We start from the raw sequence: 17,678 nt of genomic DNA, 5'->3' as shown, positions 1-17,678 counted from the left end.
CAGTTGGAGCATCTGCTCCCTGGTGGTCAGTGCACGTGATAGCGAGCGGTTGAGGGGCCTTAGTATATCATTAGCATATTATACTTTGATTGGTTAAACAGCCAACTGGATGACCAGAAAAATTAGCATATTGGGCTTTTATTATATAGGATATCATACCAGAGGTCCAGGGCATGTGCATGGGTGGGGTCCAGCTGGCCTGCCCTGATAGGGGCTGATCAGGCTGGGCTGGCCAGGGAAAGGGGCCACGGGTGGTTTGCCTACCAGCCCCGCCCCTGATCGGTGGGGGGGTGATCAAGGGTGGGGCCAGCTGGGGAGAGGGGCTGCAGGTGGTTTTGGCCATCTGGCCCTGCCCCCTGGCCAAACTCCAGGTTGAGGGGACAATTTGCATATTAGCCTTTTATTATATAGGATTATTCACACAGTAGTATCGTTTTCATTTCTGTGTCCTCCGCACTGAGCACAGTGCCAACATAAATACATTCAGAAGACAAATACCTACTCTCGTAACACCTCAGGAGAGGTAAGAACTAATGAGTGCTATCTGAATGCACCAGTAAGTTTGGGTGGAGGTGAGCCCTAGGTCAGTGGGCGAGGTGGTGACAACAGCAGAGAGGCATCGACTGGTGAGCCAGAAGAGGAGGCTAAGCAGGTCCCAACGGAGCCTCAGCTGACCTGCTCAGAGCAGGGTTTTGTGGCAGGCAGCTTCTGGCACAGCTCCTGAGGACCCCACCTCCCGTTCACCCCCTCGTGCTGGTCTCCTCCCCGAGTGTGGCTTGCTTCTAGTGCAGTAAAATGACAACGGCCACGGGTTGTCACTTCTAAGGTTGGGTCCTCTTGCCTGTTAGCTTTGATTTAACCAGCTGCCACGTTTTGAGATGCTCCACGTTGTGAAGCCCTCGGCAAGAGCCTGAGGGAGGCTTCAGCCCAAAGTCCTTGAGGAACGGAATCCTGCCAACAACCACATGAGTGGGCCAAGGAGGGATCCCTCCCAGGGGAGCTTGTGATAACTGGCCTGTGGGAGACCCGGGGCCAGATGACCCAGTTATTAACCAATAAGAAAGCTTTCTGAGGCCTGCTGTAGTACAGAAGCAGTGTTTTATTACCTTCCCTAAGTGTGAGCTTTTCTCAGGTCTCTTCAATGACTTCTTTACAAACTCTGTACAGAACTTCTGTAGAAGGCTGATGTGCATATATCATTAAATTTTGATTTTTGCTTCTTTTAGTTGCAATATTGAACAATTAACCTCTTTCCCCCCCCACCACCATATTTCTAAATGAGAGTAAAACATTCCCTCCCAAATTGTGAGCACTACAGCAAATGCATAATAAAATAGATATTGACATGTAAATAAATATATATGATATTCAGTACATATTAATTCCCCCTGACCCTTTAATTTTTCAATTCTTTGGGTACCTTATATACTCACTACACCCTTCAGATCTAAAACTACCTAATTATTTGCCATTTCTCTATTTGGAAATGTCTAGAAGGTTTCCTTTCTCATATAGGTTTGGTGACTATATTTTCACAAACAACTTGGATAAGTTTTCTATCAGCTAGATAAGAGACTTAAACTAAAAATCAGTCAAATATATTGTTGGCATTTTCAAAGGTACAAAGTTTCATTCTTGTTTTACATAATGTGATCTTCCCATTATTTTCTCTCCTTCCTGGTGAGCCCTGGGCTGGTTTTCTTTTAACTAAGCCATTCTACCATGTTTTCACCCACACTGCTCCTTTCTCTTAGAATAATCTCTGTCCTCATTCAAACCCTACTTATCCTGCCAAGACTAGCCTAAGTCTTGCCACTTGGTACCTAATACTTGCTTGATAAACTCAAGTACAGGGAATGTCTTAAACTTTTGGGGGCATTTTTCTACCAACTCATTATAATGCCAAACACATGGTAGTTAATCAACAAATAAGTTTGAAGTTCTCCGAATTCCATATTTATACCCACGAATCTCCTTTTACTCTTTTTGAGCTACTTACTTCCTTCTATCTCCTAACATCTTGTCTTTAACATCTTGTACCTCAGCTTTCCCTAGAACTCTCCTTCCCCTCACCTGCGGACATTATCATACAGAAGCATTTAGAGAGCCATTCAAAGCCATTAGGATTATTGGATGATAAGGAAGTACGGTGGAAACAAGCTCTGGGTGTTTGTTTTTTTCTTCTTCTGGCTTTCTAATTTATCAAAGTCAAGTTCTCAGAGTCTAAATGTTTCATAAATACTTTCTAAAAGATTTCCTTGTTTTGTTTTGTTCTTATCATACTCGAGTGCCTACTAAAGGGCTTCCCAGGGCTCTGACACCGGGCCAGGGCTCTGCCTGTTCTCCCACCCAAAGCACGGGTAGCACACCAGCGTGAGCTTTTGTGAAAAGGGGAGACTTGAAAGTCTGCTGGGGCCACTTAGAAGCTTGTAAATAAAACACTGGTTGGGCTTTTACTAAGAGTTTGATGAATGAATGAACAAAATGAATATAAGAGCAAAATACAAAAGAATAGAAGCAGCAGCAAAGTTGTTTCCTCTCATGATAGCAAACTGTGCTTGACACACACGTGGGTGGGGTGGGGTGGAGATGTGTGAGCAGAGCGACATCTAGATAGTTCACTGAATGTGGAGTTTCAAAAACCATGCACTTAATAGTAACCTGAAACTAGATTAAGACCCCGGAATTTTGTTTTAGATCAATTTATCTCTAAAAGGGACAAAGGCAATTGCTTAGGCTACCACAGGGTAACGGAAACAATTCCTGAGAGCACCTAAACTATCTCTGCTTTAATTCTGTGCTCATGAAAAAAAAAACTCTTTATCTATAATTTGATCTCGTAAGTGGACCTGCTGACCAAAACAGAGTGTCCTAGAGAGATGAACCATTCTAATTCGGGAGCCAGGCAGACGTCTCAGTGTAATGTGATTACATGGAATTTTTGCGTGTTAGTCAATATCCTGGAAGTTGGGTTAGCCTGAATCAGAGGCTAATCAACTCTGAGTGAAATGGGATGATTAAGTTTCTGGGCCTGCAATGCTGAAGAGCACGCTGTGAGGACTCCAGCAAAGTGCCGCCACTCCAGGGGGATCTGCTTAAGGAGCCTCTCCCTTGGACGTCTTTAAAAAGTGTAACACAGGTGAGCTTAGAGATAATTTAACTCAATTCTTTTATTTCACAGGAAAGGAGACTGAGTCCCAGAACCTGAATGACAGCACTGAATAACTAGAGGCAACAGAGTTAAAAAATGGTTTAAGAGACTTTGAATGGTGACCACACAACATACAGATGATTTATTAGAGAACTGTACACTTGAGACCTATATTTTATTAACTGATGCTACCCCAATAAATTCAGTAAAAATTAAAAAAAATATAAGGGGAGAGAGAGAGAGAGAGAGAGAGAGAGAGAGAGAGAGAGAGAGAGAGAGAGGGAGGGAGGGAGGGAGGGAGGGAGGGAGGGAGGGAGGGAGGGAGGGAGGGAAGGAGGGAGAGGGGAAGGGAGCGAGAGAAGGAGGGAGGGAGGGGCCGGCGAGAAAATGGTTTCCCTTCTACTATCCTACCTTGCTTTAATCAGGAAAGGCAGAGTCTAACAAAAAAGTAGTCTGTGGAAGGCAGATGTGTCCTGGTAACTGGCAGGAGGCTACATGAGCCAAGTGCATCATTCAAGGGGAAAAGGATGAGGGTGTCTACTGAGTACTACTCTGTGCTTTCCACTGGGGAAAAAAGACTTGACTCACATTGGTCATTTAATCTCCCCAACAACCCTCTGAAGTTGGTAATATTATTCCTAGTTTTTTTTAAATGAGAAATCGAACCTAGAAGAAATAACTTGCACAAGCTACTAAGAAGCAGATCTGAAATTCAAACACCAGCATATTTGACCTCCAAGCCCACAGCTTTAATTTTCTGCCTACGAGAGTTAGACCTGATAAATTCCTCTATAAATACCAAAGAAGTGTCAGAGCCGAGGAACTTCAACTAGAATATAATTGTTTTTTCTTTTATATCTTCTGTAAAGGTATGAACTCACATTTTGAGCTCTGAGTACAGAAAATTGCCAAAACATTTCAGCCTGGAATGTATCAGTGCATAATTCCTTAATGCTTGAGAGCACTATGACAAGAACCTGAATTATAATTGCAGATTTCTAGTCTTATACAAAAAAAAATAAAAAATAAAAAATAAAATGGCAGCCTTAAACAAAAAATACTAGAGGATGGGTTAGTTTCTTAAATGAAATATTTTTCTTTGAATTTTCCCATTAAAATATCTAAACTCTGCCCTAACCAGTTTTGCTTAGTGGATAAAGTGTCGGCCTGCAGACTGAAGGGTCTCAGGTTCAATTCCAGTCAAGGGCAATGTACCTTAGTTGTGGGTACAATCCCCAGTAGGGGGAGTGCAGGAGGCAGCTGATCAATGTTTCTCTCTCATTGATGTTTCTAGCTCTCTATTCCTCTCCCTTCCTCTCTGTAAAAAACAAAACAAAACAAAAAAACACATTAAAATATATTTTAAACAAAATATCTAAACTCTGAAGTAGGTATGGGAAAATCAGAAACTCAAAAATTAGATTGCAAGGGATTCTCCTTTTCCTACCCTTCAAACTCTCTTTACAAAAAGACAAAACTGCAACGTCAAAATGAGGAAGAAGGATGGTTAACGTCTAAATAAATCTCAGGAAAAGTGTCACCTGAGGCAGGGAGTCAGACAGCTGCCAAAAAGCAAGAGTAGTAGTTTATTTTTGGTACACATACTAATACTAAATCAAATGCTAATTCAAACTATGATTTAAGGGAAATGATTTAAGGGACTTTGTCAAACTCTTTTGACTAATGAGTTAGAAAGATTTTAATTTATTGTTTTCTTTAGTTGATGGTCTTATTAGCAACTTAAGCTACTAAAATGCATTAATTCAAGGCACTTAACCAAGAGATCGCCTGCATGAGGTTTCAGAAGTCAAAAACTGGGGGCTCAAAGCTCAAACTGAACTCACAAAGGTGTTTATACCTGGATCATATGGGATTTTATTTTAATGTGTGAGCAAGCGTATTCAAAAGATTTTATAAAATGACATTTAAAACATCCAAATTTTGAGTTTCTCTAAAAAAAAAAAAAAAGATTTGCCAGTGACAGGTTCATATTCCTACATGGTCACAATTGGCTGGAGCTGCATGTCAGCTGTTCCATCAGAGAGGTGAGGTTTCTGATCCGCACTTCCTGGCTCTCTCCTCACTCCTATACTTCTCTTCCCCATGCCTGGAACCAGCCCTGTTTATGATGCCTACTTTAGAGGAATCAGATAAGGAAAGTGCAGACATGAAAGAAAAAAAGATACACCACCAACAAAAAATGAAGAGAAGACATGGCCCATACCACTTGGGGAAAATGTCAACATACTAGACAGCAAAAAACAGTGTTTCTCAATATCATACGCCATAGTATTTTGGGGCACTAGAGATCAAGAGGCTTGTGACAGAAAAATTTTAAAGTGACGCAAATCCTTTAGCTAAATATTGTCCAAATGAAGCACTTTTTGTATTCTGGCAAAAGTTAAATTCTAGGCAGATATTTCAAAAGGATTTTTTTTTTTTTGTCTGATGTCAACTATAAAAAACTCTTCAAATTCTTCCGCCACTTTTGATATGTATGCGGAGTTTACCCAGGAGAAAAAAGACAAGACAGCTTTCTTGGTTTGTCTTCCTAACACCTCAATATATTCGTTCCAATAATTAGACTCTCCATCAATAAGCAGAGCTCATCTCATGCTCAAAAGCAAAAACAAAGTAGCTAACCAGGATCAGAAATATGGTCATGATATATGAAATAATGAAATATGGTTTTCTCCCAAAGCACAAGTTATTCTCCCTGCTCCTTCACCCAGCTGGTTTTCAAGTCTGACTTTTGCCCACCAGGTGGCGAGCTAGCAAATTCAAGATTCTATTTCAATTAGCACTTTTTTAAAAGGCAGATTTTCTAAGATTCTTACAAAATAACTTTCAGCCCCACCCTACCCTTCTGCTTCTTCAAGCTCAATTCACCCCTCTCCCTAACATACAACAGCACTTCTTTTGTAAGCCGGTTATCTTGTATTTTATAAATGGGAGGCAAAGGAAAAGTGCCAAGGACTCTGTTCAAGGTCACAGAAGAAAAGGCAAAATAAGGACTTGGAACTTCCAAAGACTTGGCCCAGGGTTTGGGAGTCAGGAAATAGTGACCTTTGAACGTCATTTCTGGTGAGCCAAAATTATGTGCAGCAGAATATTATAAAGGGTATAAATTTAAAAGGAGGAAGTGAGGGGAGCCAAGGCATACATGTTCCATGGGGAAAGAAAACAAAGTTCTCTGCTTTCCAAGGAGGGATGTAGAGACCGGGGTCCAATGTGGTTCAGGGAGCACGTGGGAGAGAGAAAGAAAAAGGGTAGAAGGTACAGCAAAGGCAGGAGGAAAGGGAGCAGAGAAAAAAATGCAAAATGAGGCGAGGGGTCTCTGAACTAAGCAGGTGGGTGGGCAGATCAAGGAAACCATGTAAAGACTCAGACATGTGCGTGTCAGAGAAAAACGTTTCCTAACCCCAACCAGACAGACACCATATCCTCAAGTGAGGACACAGAGGCCTGAAGAAGAGCTATGAACACAGGAGAGAATGTGTAGTTACACACCCTTCCTCCTTCCTCACATGAAAGGGGTCTCACACACTTGAAAGAAATGTGTGTGTATCCAAGAGGCGGTCCAGCACAGTGGTTAAGAGCACAGACTCTGGAACCAGATTAGCCTGACTATCTGGGTTCGAATCCAAATCCTACCTTAGCTCAGTATCTGGGTGACCTTGAACAAGTTATTTAACCTCTCTGTGCCTCTTCTGTAAAATGATAAATGTTAAAAGATTAAATTTGGCCCTGGCCGGTGTGGCTCAGTTGGCTGGAATATTGTCCCATACACCAAAAGGTTGTGGGTTTGATTCCTGGCAAGGGCACATACCTGGGTTGCGGGTTCAGTTCATGTTTCTCTCTCACATCTACGTTTCTGTTTCTCAATCTCCCTCTCTCTCTCTCTCTCTCTCTCTCTCTCTCTCTCTCTCTCTCTCTCTCTCTCTCTCCTCTTTAAAATCAGTGAAAATGTCCTCAGGTAAGGATTGACAAAAGAAAGAGTAAATAAATGTATTAAATACAATATTGAGAATAGGGCTACCTACACTGAATAAAATAACTCATACACAGGAATGCAGAGGAAATTTACCTTCTCACACTCTGAAAAACTTACGAAAACAAAGCACATTCTCCTAGCTATATCTATGTATTCTTGAAGTAAGAATACTCTCAAAAAGTAAGACTTTCTGAAGTTTAGATAACTAGAAGGCAAACAATCACTCATCTACAGGGAAAGAGAACTCGAAGATGGAAAAGAGGGGCGATGGTCAGAGTTTGCTACTTGAGAAGTCACAGACAAGTCCGGACTTGACTCTGGCTGCCAGGCCCAGAGGCTGGGTGACTGGTGCCTGGAGGAGAGGGCGGCCATGGGCAGGGTTCGAGACACTGCAGTGTTACGACTGACTGCTGCCCTCCACGCCAATGAAGTGTGAGAGCACCGAAGTGGAACCGAGCTGCCCCCTGTCTCATCTATCATCTTTCTACTTACCTCACCTCTTATCTTCTGGTTTCTGATTCAGGGGCCACTGAAACTAACCTCCTTAGAACGTCCACAGCCAAGGGCCTCATCCACCTTACATCCACCTTACGTGCTGATCTGTCTGCAGTATCTTAGACCATGGACAAGCCCGGGTTTTCCCCTTGGCTTCCACTCAGGGCTCCTCTTACCTTCCTAGTTACAACATCTCAGCTTCTTCACAGTTCTTACCAATTCTCTTCAATTTTTAAAAAAAATATATTTTACTGATTTTTTACAGAGAGGAAGGGGGAGAGAGCGAGCTAGAAACGTCGATGAGAGAGAAACATCGACCAGCTGCCTCTTGCACAGCCCCTACCGGGGATGTGCCCGCAACCAACGTACATGCCCTTGACCAGAATCGAACCTGGCACCTTTCAGTCCGCAGACGGATGATCTACCACTGAGCCAAACTGGTTTCAGCAAATTCTCTTAAATTTTATCACAGAAATATCTTTTAAGCTAGACCTCATGTTCATTGCTACTGCCTTAGTTCAGGCCTCTGTTCTCTCTTCTGAGTTTCTGACACTGTCTTCCTGCTGGTCTCCGGCCCCATCTGTATACTTCCATGCTGCTAGAGTTACCTTCCCCAGAACAAATACCTGATCATGTCCTTCTCCTCCTTATAAACCCCCGCTGACAGACTTCCCACTCTCAATGATATTCAAACGTGACACGTTAAATTTCTTCATTATCTTGCCTCAACGTTCTTCCTTAGTTTCATCTTCTCTACTCTACCCAGTTTAATCCGCCCTGAACTTCTCCCTGTTCCCTGAATACACTATATCCTAGGCTGCTGTGCCTGAATCTTTTTCACCTGGAAAAGTCCTTTTCTTCTTCTAAGGAGGAGGTCACTCCTAAGGAAGTCCTCCTCGGCTCCCCTAAGCAGAGCTTCCCGTTCTTCATTCTCTGAGTGCCCACGGCACTGTGATCCAGCATCAAACCTCATCCATCCCACTTGCAATCTACCTGCTAACTGTCTGATTCCCACCACCTCCTGAATACCTCAAAGTCAGAGACAACTGTTTTACTAGTTTTTAAACACTCCCAGGCCCAGCACAATACCTTGCCTATGGCACGATTGCCTCTCTAAGTATGTTGATTGAATCAATCATAACCCTCTCATAACAGGGAGGAGAGCATCTAAGGGGGACAGACGGGTCTGCTCACCGCTGAACGTCCTTGTTCTTCCACACGGAGGCAGACTGAGCCTTGGGCACTCTTTCAATGAAATTCACCAGCTCTTCCATGAGAAGCCTGAGTTTAAAGAAACAAAAAAAGGGATGAACATTCACAGAAGAACTAGGGAAACACCGCACTCTAACACAGAAGCCAACAGAAATGGGCTTGTCTGCCTTCTCCCTCCCCTTTCCCTCTGCTGCATATGAATGTGGGCACCATTTCACATAAAGCTAAATACAAATCTAGCCTCCTATTGAATTTCCAAGTTAAAAATTTGGAACATAAATGATTTAGTTCACCTCTAAAACAAGTCTGGCATGTTTTCATCTCCAAACACTGTCATATATAGGCCTCTCAGGTTTAATTTTCACTCTAAGATCACTGCGGTTATGGAACTAAAAATACAAATGGAGAAAAAGTTAAATGACTGTGAAGGACTTGCTGTTGGTGGCAGCAGGGGTCGGTTGGATTTTTAAAATGATATTAAATGGCCTGGCCGGAGATTGAGCTTTGACCTACGAACCAGAAGACTAGGTACGATTCCCGGACTGCTGACTTGATCCCCAGTGTGGGGTGTGCAGGAGGCAACCTATTGAAGATTTTCTCTCATCACTGATGTTCTCTCTCTCTCTCTTTCTCTCTAAAATCAATAAAAATATGTTTAAAACAAATAAAAGAAAATTAAATTATATTAAATGACCAATTTAAACTGGTAAAGTTTTTCTTCCTGTGTGTCTTAGGGCTTAACCAAATTCCATATGGAATCTTCCTAAAGGAGGGGTGGGAAACGTTTAGCCCTCAGGCCACATAAGGCCTGAGAAATCATTTGGTCTGGCCCTGCCAAGGCATTAGGAGTGAGTTAACGAAATGTTTGATGAAATACAGCAGGCCAATTTTTAAAGTGATAATTTTGTGTGGCCCGTGAGTGATGTTGTAAATATCCAAAGGGCTCTTGGCAGAAAAAAGGTTCCCCAGCCCTGCTCTAAAGACTGATCCTAAAAACCTAACTCAAGGACCTACAAAAGGGCAGGCTATGCACATCATGAGATGGATTACCACAGAACCACACTGAGGGAATGTAAGAAATAGCCCACTCGATGGGATTGATGGTTGGCATGCTCTGAGGGGTTCATGCACAGAGACCTGTCAGAAACCCGGATAACTACAGGAAGAATAATAAGCTGGAAGCAGGTTATCAACAGCATGAGACCCCTTGCATAACCCAGTAGAGATGATCCATACTGACTCCAATCCCCTCCCAATCAACCATCAATGTATTAGCACTTGAATGCTGAGCGCCTTCACTTCATTTCCATTTATTTATTTATTCCTAACATCACCCCTTCTTTCAACTTGAAGGAGCAGTATGAGTCCCAGCATCTAAGATCTGGGACCAAGCTCATTACCATTTTAGGAGAACAGCTGTAACTTTTTCAGACTGGAGTCCAATGCTTTCACCTCAAACTCTTCCTGAAACTGATCCATCACCTCCCATGTCTCTTCTCAGATCCCTTACATTGTCCTATACACACTGCTGGTAATGTGATTTGACACAAAAATAAGGACATACTGTTTTATTTCCGGTAACTCCATCTTGTTGGACTTCTGCAAGACACTAGAACCCATACTTTTGGTCTTGATGGCTTCATCTTATACCACACTTATTAGTTTGCTTCAACATAATTCTTTCTCCTGGAGTCATTTTCTTCTCACTAACTGATGCTATGGTCATTTGCAGCAATCATAAAGGCTTGGGAGAGGCAGAGAAAGAGACAGCAGGGCGTTCTGAGTCTAAGGAGGCCTGAGGTTTTACTCCTTGGAGTTCTACGTTGCAGTCTCCTAACAGTCAAGACAATTTTACCCATCTAGTTTTCTACATGCTGTCTGCATTTAGTCCACACTAATCCATAAAGGGGGGGGGGGGGGCGGAAGGGCATTTTGAAAGCAAAGTAATAAAATTTCTTCTTTTCTTAAATATGCTGTTCCTTTCTCCGGAAGCTCTTCGCACGCAGTGCTTACTTGTGGCATCTTATTAAACATTACCTCCCCTGATTAGTATCTGCGCAGAGGAGCTGTCTCGGGAACTCCTTCTCCCAGTTTTGATTTAAAAAAAAAAGACAGTGAAGACTGCTGGCAGCACCAGCCTCTGGGAGATTCCAGTGACCATCTGTTTTATCTAGAGCGCAGTCTGTTCATGCCTGTTCTCGGGTCGGCTGCAAGGGAGGAAATAACAATCACTCCTGGCACAGCACTCTGTGAACAGTCACCAGTGAAGGAAGGAGCTCTGAGCCTCATGCTCACGGATGGAGCAGGGTCTCACCTGCCGATCTGGACGGTGGGCTCGGTAGCGTACACCGTGCCTGTGAAGCCGGTGTGCTCGGTGATGTAGGGCAGCGCCATCATGCAGTGGTAGTTAGAGATGAGGATCACATCTACCGTAGACAGATCTATTAGCTCCGTCTGAAAAGGAAGGAGAGGGGATGATGCATATCTGTTCCGAGCCCATAGATCAACATGCTGTGACTAGAAGAGGAAGCTGTCAGAATGCAGAGCGGTTTGGGTGCTACAGAATGATGCTGTCTTCTGTGACACTCCTGTTCTCACGTTAGGATGTTTCCTGATATTGACGGTGGGTAGCAGGACAGGATGGCTAACAATGAGAATGCAGCCAGGACACCAGCAGCGCCTTAAACCGAGTTCCGAGTCAGACCTATGAGGATAAATGCTGCCTGGCAGGTGAGACCAGGAAACACGATGCAGAGACAGCACAATACACCTGTGAGGGGAACTAGCATGCAAAGTGTCCCCACCACTGATCGTGGGAACAGAGGGAGCAGCACAGAGACACCAGCTCCTCCAAAGTCAAACGTGGGAACCGATTTTTTTTTTTTAATTGCAGAGAGGAAGTGAGAGGGAGAGTTAGAAATGTCAATGATGAAAGAGAAACATTGATTGGCTGCCTCCTGTAAGCTCCCACTGGGGATCAAACCCGCAACCCAGGCATGTGCCCTTGACTAGAATCGAACCTGGGACCTTTCAGTCCACAGGCTGATGAGCCACCCACTGAGCAAAACCAGCTTGGGCGGGAACTGGCTTCTGCTGTTTTTTTAAGGTAACTTCTGACCACTAGTGCTGGATATAGACACCTCCCCTGCACTCCCCCCCCCCCCCCCCCCCAAAAAAAAAAGTAGTGACAGAGACACAAAAGGAAATTATACTCTTATTTTACCCTAGTCTGAACCCCAAATCTACCCCTTTTCCCATTAAGGGCATGTAAAATGGCAGGTGAGGGAAAACTGCTACCATGTTCAGTAAATTTTATGAAAACTTTCTTCTGAGGAAATGATTCTCTTGCTGATTTGCCCAGATGAAAGAAACCACTTCTCAGAACCAGCCAGGCACTTCATGCATGCCCCTCTCATGGCAGTTATTGCTCTGCACCATGGCAACTCAAATATCACTTTGTCCCTTACACAGTGAATGTCTCTTGGGTCAAGAATGCTGCTGAGTCATCTCTGTCCCCTCCCAGCTGCATAGCCAGCACAGGACTGGCCTCCGCTCTGCTGCTGGAGGGATGCAGTCACAGGCAGCCTGCACCTTCCGTGGGGAAAACTGAGACGCAATCACCTCAGCCACTGAGTCCCCCTCACGGAAGTTACCGGGGAAAGCGCAGGGTGCACTGAGGACAGCTGCTGCAAGCTGAGGAAGTCTTTCAGAAGAACGGGTCACTGCCCTAGGACGCCCCCCACGGAGAAGTGACAGAGATGTCTGTGCCTTCTTTGCAAATGACAGAGACAATGTACCATTTTGCTGTGGGTATTTTCTGGTTGAATGACTTGACACATGAAATAAGTTAATCTAATAAGGCTGCTGAGGCATAATCAGCTACTGAGAACGGCATGCAGATTCGAGGTCAAAAGCTACATAGTGCCGAGGGCAATGGCAATCTGTGTGAATAAAAGGCTTAATGACAGTATTCAATTTACATCACCCTTGACCCCACGTCGTACACTGAACTTCCAGGACAATGTCTTCACCGTGAAAGGTCATGTAGCATTCCGCTGGTCCTATGCCCACCACCGCTCTAGAACCACTTTTATTGTTGATTTTATTTAAATATATTTTTATTGATTTCAGAGAGGAAGGAAGAGGGAGAGAGAGAACCATTGATTGGCTGCCTCTTGCATGCCTCCCACTTGGCATCGAGCCCACAACCTGGACATGAGTGCTGACTGGGATCGAGCCGTGACCTCCGGGTCTAGAAACACTTTTATACAAAGACATGAAGACGGAGAGACAGAGTGACAGACCCAGAAGAAAATGGGGAAGGACAGCTGAGGCAATAGCCATGCTCCAAAGCTTCTCTACCTTCCTTCCCTGCCATGTACAGGGCCTGCATGAGAGTATTTGACATTTCTCTTTAATGTATAAAAAAATCAGCCCAGAGTCTATAATGATGAGAACTTTGGTGGGTACAGCTGGAAGAAAATAGGTATATATATATTCTGTCTGCATATATGTCTACATAAAGTGTCTACATAAAGATTTTTTAATCCGAGAAATAAATTTAATATCCAGGCCACGTTTATATACTCACATTTATATATTTACTTACATACTTTTACTCAGTGAAATCCAATAAAGATTATTTTAATTTTAAACTGTATATAGACACGTGGATTCTACAGCCTATAAACTGGGTCAAAACTACCCCATTTATTGCTTGCCTATTATACTGTCCTGGGCCTTCTATGCAGTCCCTGGTGTAGAAGTTTGGGGACACTAGCATGTTTAGGTAATCATACAAGATTATAAACTTTATGAGGACTGGGGTTAGGTCTGCCCGATTCAACCAAGTCAGTGAAGTCTGGGCTTAGTAAGCACCTCTCTCCTGAGTCTCTGACTCTCCTACTTTCTCCTGATGATGTAATGCCCTGGTTCTACCTTAAAATAGCAACTATTACTAATTGTTATAAAAGCCACAAATTATGACAGAAGTTGAAAAAAATTATATGGCTCTAGAATCCTAAATATATCAATACTCTTTGAGCTTGCCAAAGGTGAATGGCAAAATGCTAATTGTCTCATTTCAAAGTTTAGCACCCCACGGAGCAGGCCAAAAAAAAATCATGAGAACACCAACCCAGGTTCCACACTGTCGTCCATAAACTGAGGGTGTAGCAGTCAGTGCCGTGTGCGGGAAGCTGGAAATAGACCCGGCACCAGGATTAGGAGTCTCTGCACAGGTGGGGAACCACCCCACCAGTTCCTCGATGACGAAGGAAGATGACAGGGACACTAACTGCAGACAGGGAGAGCTCAGGATTCTGGACCACTGTCTTCCTTCTCCCTTATCCTTACTACTTGACCTCAGACTCTCTCCCTTTGCTGCTACCTCCAATGACCATGTCCTTTTTTGTTTTCCTTCCTTTCGTTCACTCAGGTATTCCAAAGGGCACACACACATACTTGGAAGAGAGAAAAATGGTTACCTATAGGGTATCAAAGAAAGTATAGAAATGGAAAGAGAGGGAGGAAGAGAGGACAAAAACAAGGGGAAGGGCTCTACATTTCTTTGGCCGTAACTGTAAAGGAATTTCCTACCGGTGCTGTGACCCAGTGGGTGGCCAGGAGAAGACAGGATGGTAGCTTCTCATTGATTTCCTCAGGAACCCCGGATTAGCTACTGGCTCCCCTGCACTCCATCTGTCTGCTGAGAGCGCCCAGGCCGCTCAGGGGATCAGGCCTGTGAGCTGAGATTCGTTTCCTTTAAAACTAATGGAAACTGATCTCTGTTTCCTTTAAAGCACATGTGTCAAACACAAGGCCCGCGGGCCAAATCCGTCCCGCCAGGCCTTGCAATGTGGCCCACACCGCGCTGTCATCACTGCACTCCGCTGCGTTTCCATCACAATGACAGTTTATGACTGTTCAGTAAACCATTCGGCCCGCGATTTAGGCTGGATTTTAGATTTTGGCCCCTTCTCTGATTGAGTTCGACACCCCTACTTTAAAGGATGAAACTGGCCCCGGACTCTTATAACGAGTCTCACTATGATGATAATATGTAAATGACAGATATCCATAACTCAGTTCAGAATCTGTGAATTTCAAGCAATAGTCAATGTGATCTTTCAGGTCAGCAAGAAATTTCAGTTTACTGCACTGGCTGAAGAACAGCAATTCCCAGTTACCACTCTAAGCAAGAAGAGGAAAAGCAGGGCTAATCTAAGTCACAGGCACTGTAATTACAAAACAAAGGCCTGAGCTATTTCCTTACTTTGCTCAAGAGCACAAGTGTTAGTGGGGATTATGGAAAGAGCTAGGAACAGGAGGAGGAGAGTGACAAATGATGCCCAGACAACAGAAGGAACTCCTAAATGATATTTCAGCTGTGTAACGAAGTGACTGAAATAACAGATTCATTTCAACTTGAAGAGAGAAGCTAAACCCCTTAAAATTATTTCCTGACTTCATTTTGAGATGACGAGATAGGCTTTATTTCTACAGTGAGATTCACTTTAATCTTACCTCTGGTAAGCAGAATTCAGGCACAGAATCCACAAATACATGGCCCGAGCACTCTTTCAGCTCCTGAAAGAAATGAAAAGGAAAAATTCTAGGGAGAAATATCCAATTGATACAGCAACAAAGAAATTTCATCCTCAAACCATATTTGCCATGAAGAATCAGAGATGGCTAGAGCTGGAGGGAAGCTAGAAGGTGTTGCAGGCCAACGGTTTCCAGTGTAGGCTCAGGGAGGTTAGGTGTCTTACTCAGGATAACAAATGCTGGTAGGTGGCGGACTCAGGACCGGAATGCATATTTCTTGATGGCTCTTCGAGGAAGCCATGTGTGGACACACGCTGCTTCCATAATTCATGATCCAATGCTTCTCGAATAATAGCAACATTGGAATACACATGGGCACACTGATGGAGTCAAGACTCCTGGGCCCTACTTAACAGCCAAGAGGTCAGAAACTCTGGGGAAGAGGTCATGGAACCTGTATTTATAACAAGCACCTCCAGTGATTTTATTATGGAATCAGGGCCAAAGGGCAAGAAAGGAGGGGGATGAAGAGTAGAAGATGGGAATTAAACTACCACCTCCCCCCATTATCTTCATGAATATAATCTTTGTCCTTGCAGAGCATACAATTTATCTGAGATTATAAACCAAATGTAATCATTCAAAAGAAAAAAGCATATTTGTAGTATAATTCCCCACGCTGCCTATGACCTACCACATTGGATATGCCTGCCTCAGCGTGGACTCCCATACAAATATCCCTGAGGAAAGGGTGAGTGCAAACTTTAATGGAGGGTGCTGAAAAACAGGGGGAGGGTGGGCAAGTGACAAAAGGAAAGGAAGAGGGCCAAAATGGATGTGTTATTGAGCTATACACCTCTGTGGGCAAGTGGGACTTAATCCATGGGAACTTTGGTGTATAAATTACCTTGGAGTTATCCTACCCAGGGGACATGGAATCTGAGGTATTTATAGAGGAACCTCTGCAGTTTAGAGCTGCAGGGAAAAGTCTCTGGTGAACCATCCAGGGACTGGCAGTTGGAAGTATGGTAGAGCACCCAGAAGAGACACAGTGAGCCACCAACAGGGTCTGCTGCAATGCCTCCAGAAGGCCACTAGAGTTGCTGTCTTCCCTGATACCTGAAACTGAAATCTATGGAGAATGTTTTGTGCCATCCAGTCAAAGCTATCTATGACTTTATAAAAAAAACTAGAGGTCCGGAGCACGGATTCATGCACCAGTGGGTCCTTCAGCCTGGCCTGCACCCTCTTACAACCCAGGACCCGTTGGGGGATATAAGACTGATGGTTTCAGCCCAATCCCTGTGGGTGCTGATCCCTGAGGGTGAAGCGGCAGGCAGCCAGGGAGAAGCCTGAGCCCAGGATGGGTCTGCGCCATTCCTGTTCATTCTGGCCTCGCTAAGCAGCCTTCCTGCTGTGGGAGCCCACTGACCTCCAGGGGCAGCGCCTGTGTTGAGCATCTGCCCCTTGGTGGTCAGTAAGCGTCATAGTGACTGGTTGTCGGGTAGTTCGGTCACTTAGGTTTTTATATATATAGATATATAGTTTAGTTGTCTGACAGTTTGCTCTTTCCAGAACAAGAATTTTGTTCTATTGGGTTTTCATTAGTCACTGAACATATTTTTCTATATATTCCTATGTATATGCATCTATATTTATATTTCAGTCTGAATGATTTTACTCTTAATCTTTATCTGAACATATATATTATTTTCCTTTTGAATTTCACAAATCTCATAGCAGACCCTTGACAGAATATTTCCTCCCCTCGCCTTTCATTGTAAACTCTAATTCCTCTTTTTACATGAATAGCATTTAACCAGTGAAAGGCTGAGCCAAAAAGATACTGCGAACAGTTCTTAATTACAATGCATCTGCCAGCTAAAAATGAATAAACAATTATGTTTAATGAGAGAAGATTCCCAAATCCCTCAGGATGAGGTTAAAAATGATTGCAGACAAATATTGGGAAATTTCAAAGCTCTGCCTGGTCTTAAACTGGCTACATAACCTTCTTCCCCACAAGTCCACAAGCGCCACGGCATGCCTTCCTCGTGTGACAAAGCCTCCTCCGAGGCTCTCCCTCCTGACGGCAGAAGCAGGCCTGCCATGCTGTGCACTCACAATGTCACTGTGTTTTACTCACCACCCTCTTCTAATGAAATGCTCTCACGTACACAAGTCATTTGTTCACAATGCACTGGTAATGGGATGCTTCTGAGCCTTTCTCAGGGAAAAATAATTTACAGCCATCAGAAGAGTCAGGCTGATTTCAGGTGC

General features: G+C 43.8%; 1 protein-coding gene across 2 annotated transcripts in view; it reads right to left on the bottom strand.

The window, feature by feature from the left end:
• INTS9 (integrator complex subunit 9) overlaps window positions 1-17,678 on the bottom strand; it is an 81,510-nt gene that overhangs the window by 34,030 nt on the left and 29,802 nt on the right. For both annotated transcript variants that reach the window (XM_036423530.2, XM_036423531.2), the window contains exons 4-6: window positions 15,378-15,440; window positions 11,167-11,306; window positions 8,835-8,921 (exon numbers count right to left, since the gene is read on the bottom strand). In XM_036423530.2, the coding sequence (XP_036279423.1) occupies window positions 8,835-8,921; window positions 11,167-11,306; window positions 15,378-15,440 (290 nt within the window). The remainder of the gene's footprint in view (window positions 1-8,834; window positions 8,922-11,166; window positions 11,307-15,377; window positions 15,441-17,678) is intronic.

This window comes from Pipistrellus kuhlii, unplaced genomic scaffold, assembly GCF_014108245.1.
Source record: "Pipistrellus kuhlii isolate mPipKuh1 unplaced genomic scaffold, mPipKuh1.p scaffold_m20_p_8, whole genome shotgun sequence".
In the NCBI taxonomy this organism is placed as follows: domain Eukaryota; kingdom Metazoa; phylum Chordata; class Mammalia; order Chiroptera; family Vespertilionidae; genus Pipistrellus; species Pipistrellus kuhlii.
This window is presented reverse-complemented; position numbering and strand designations above follow the sequence as displayed.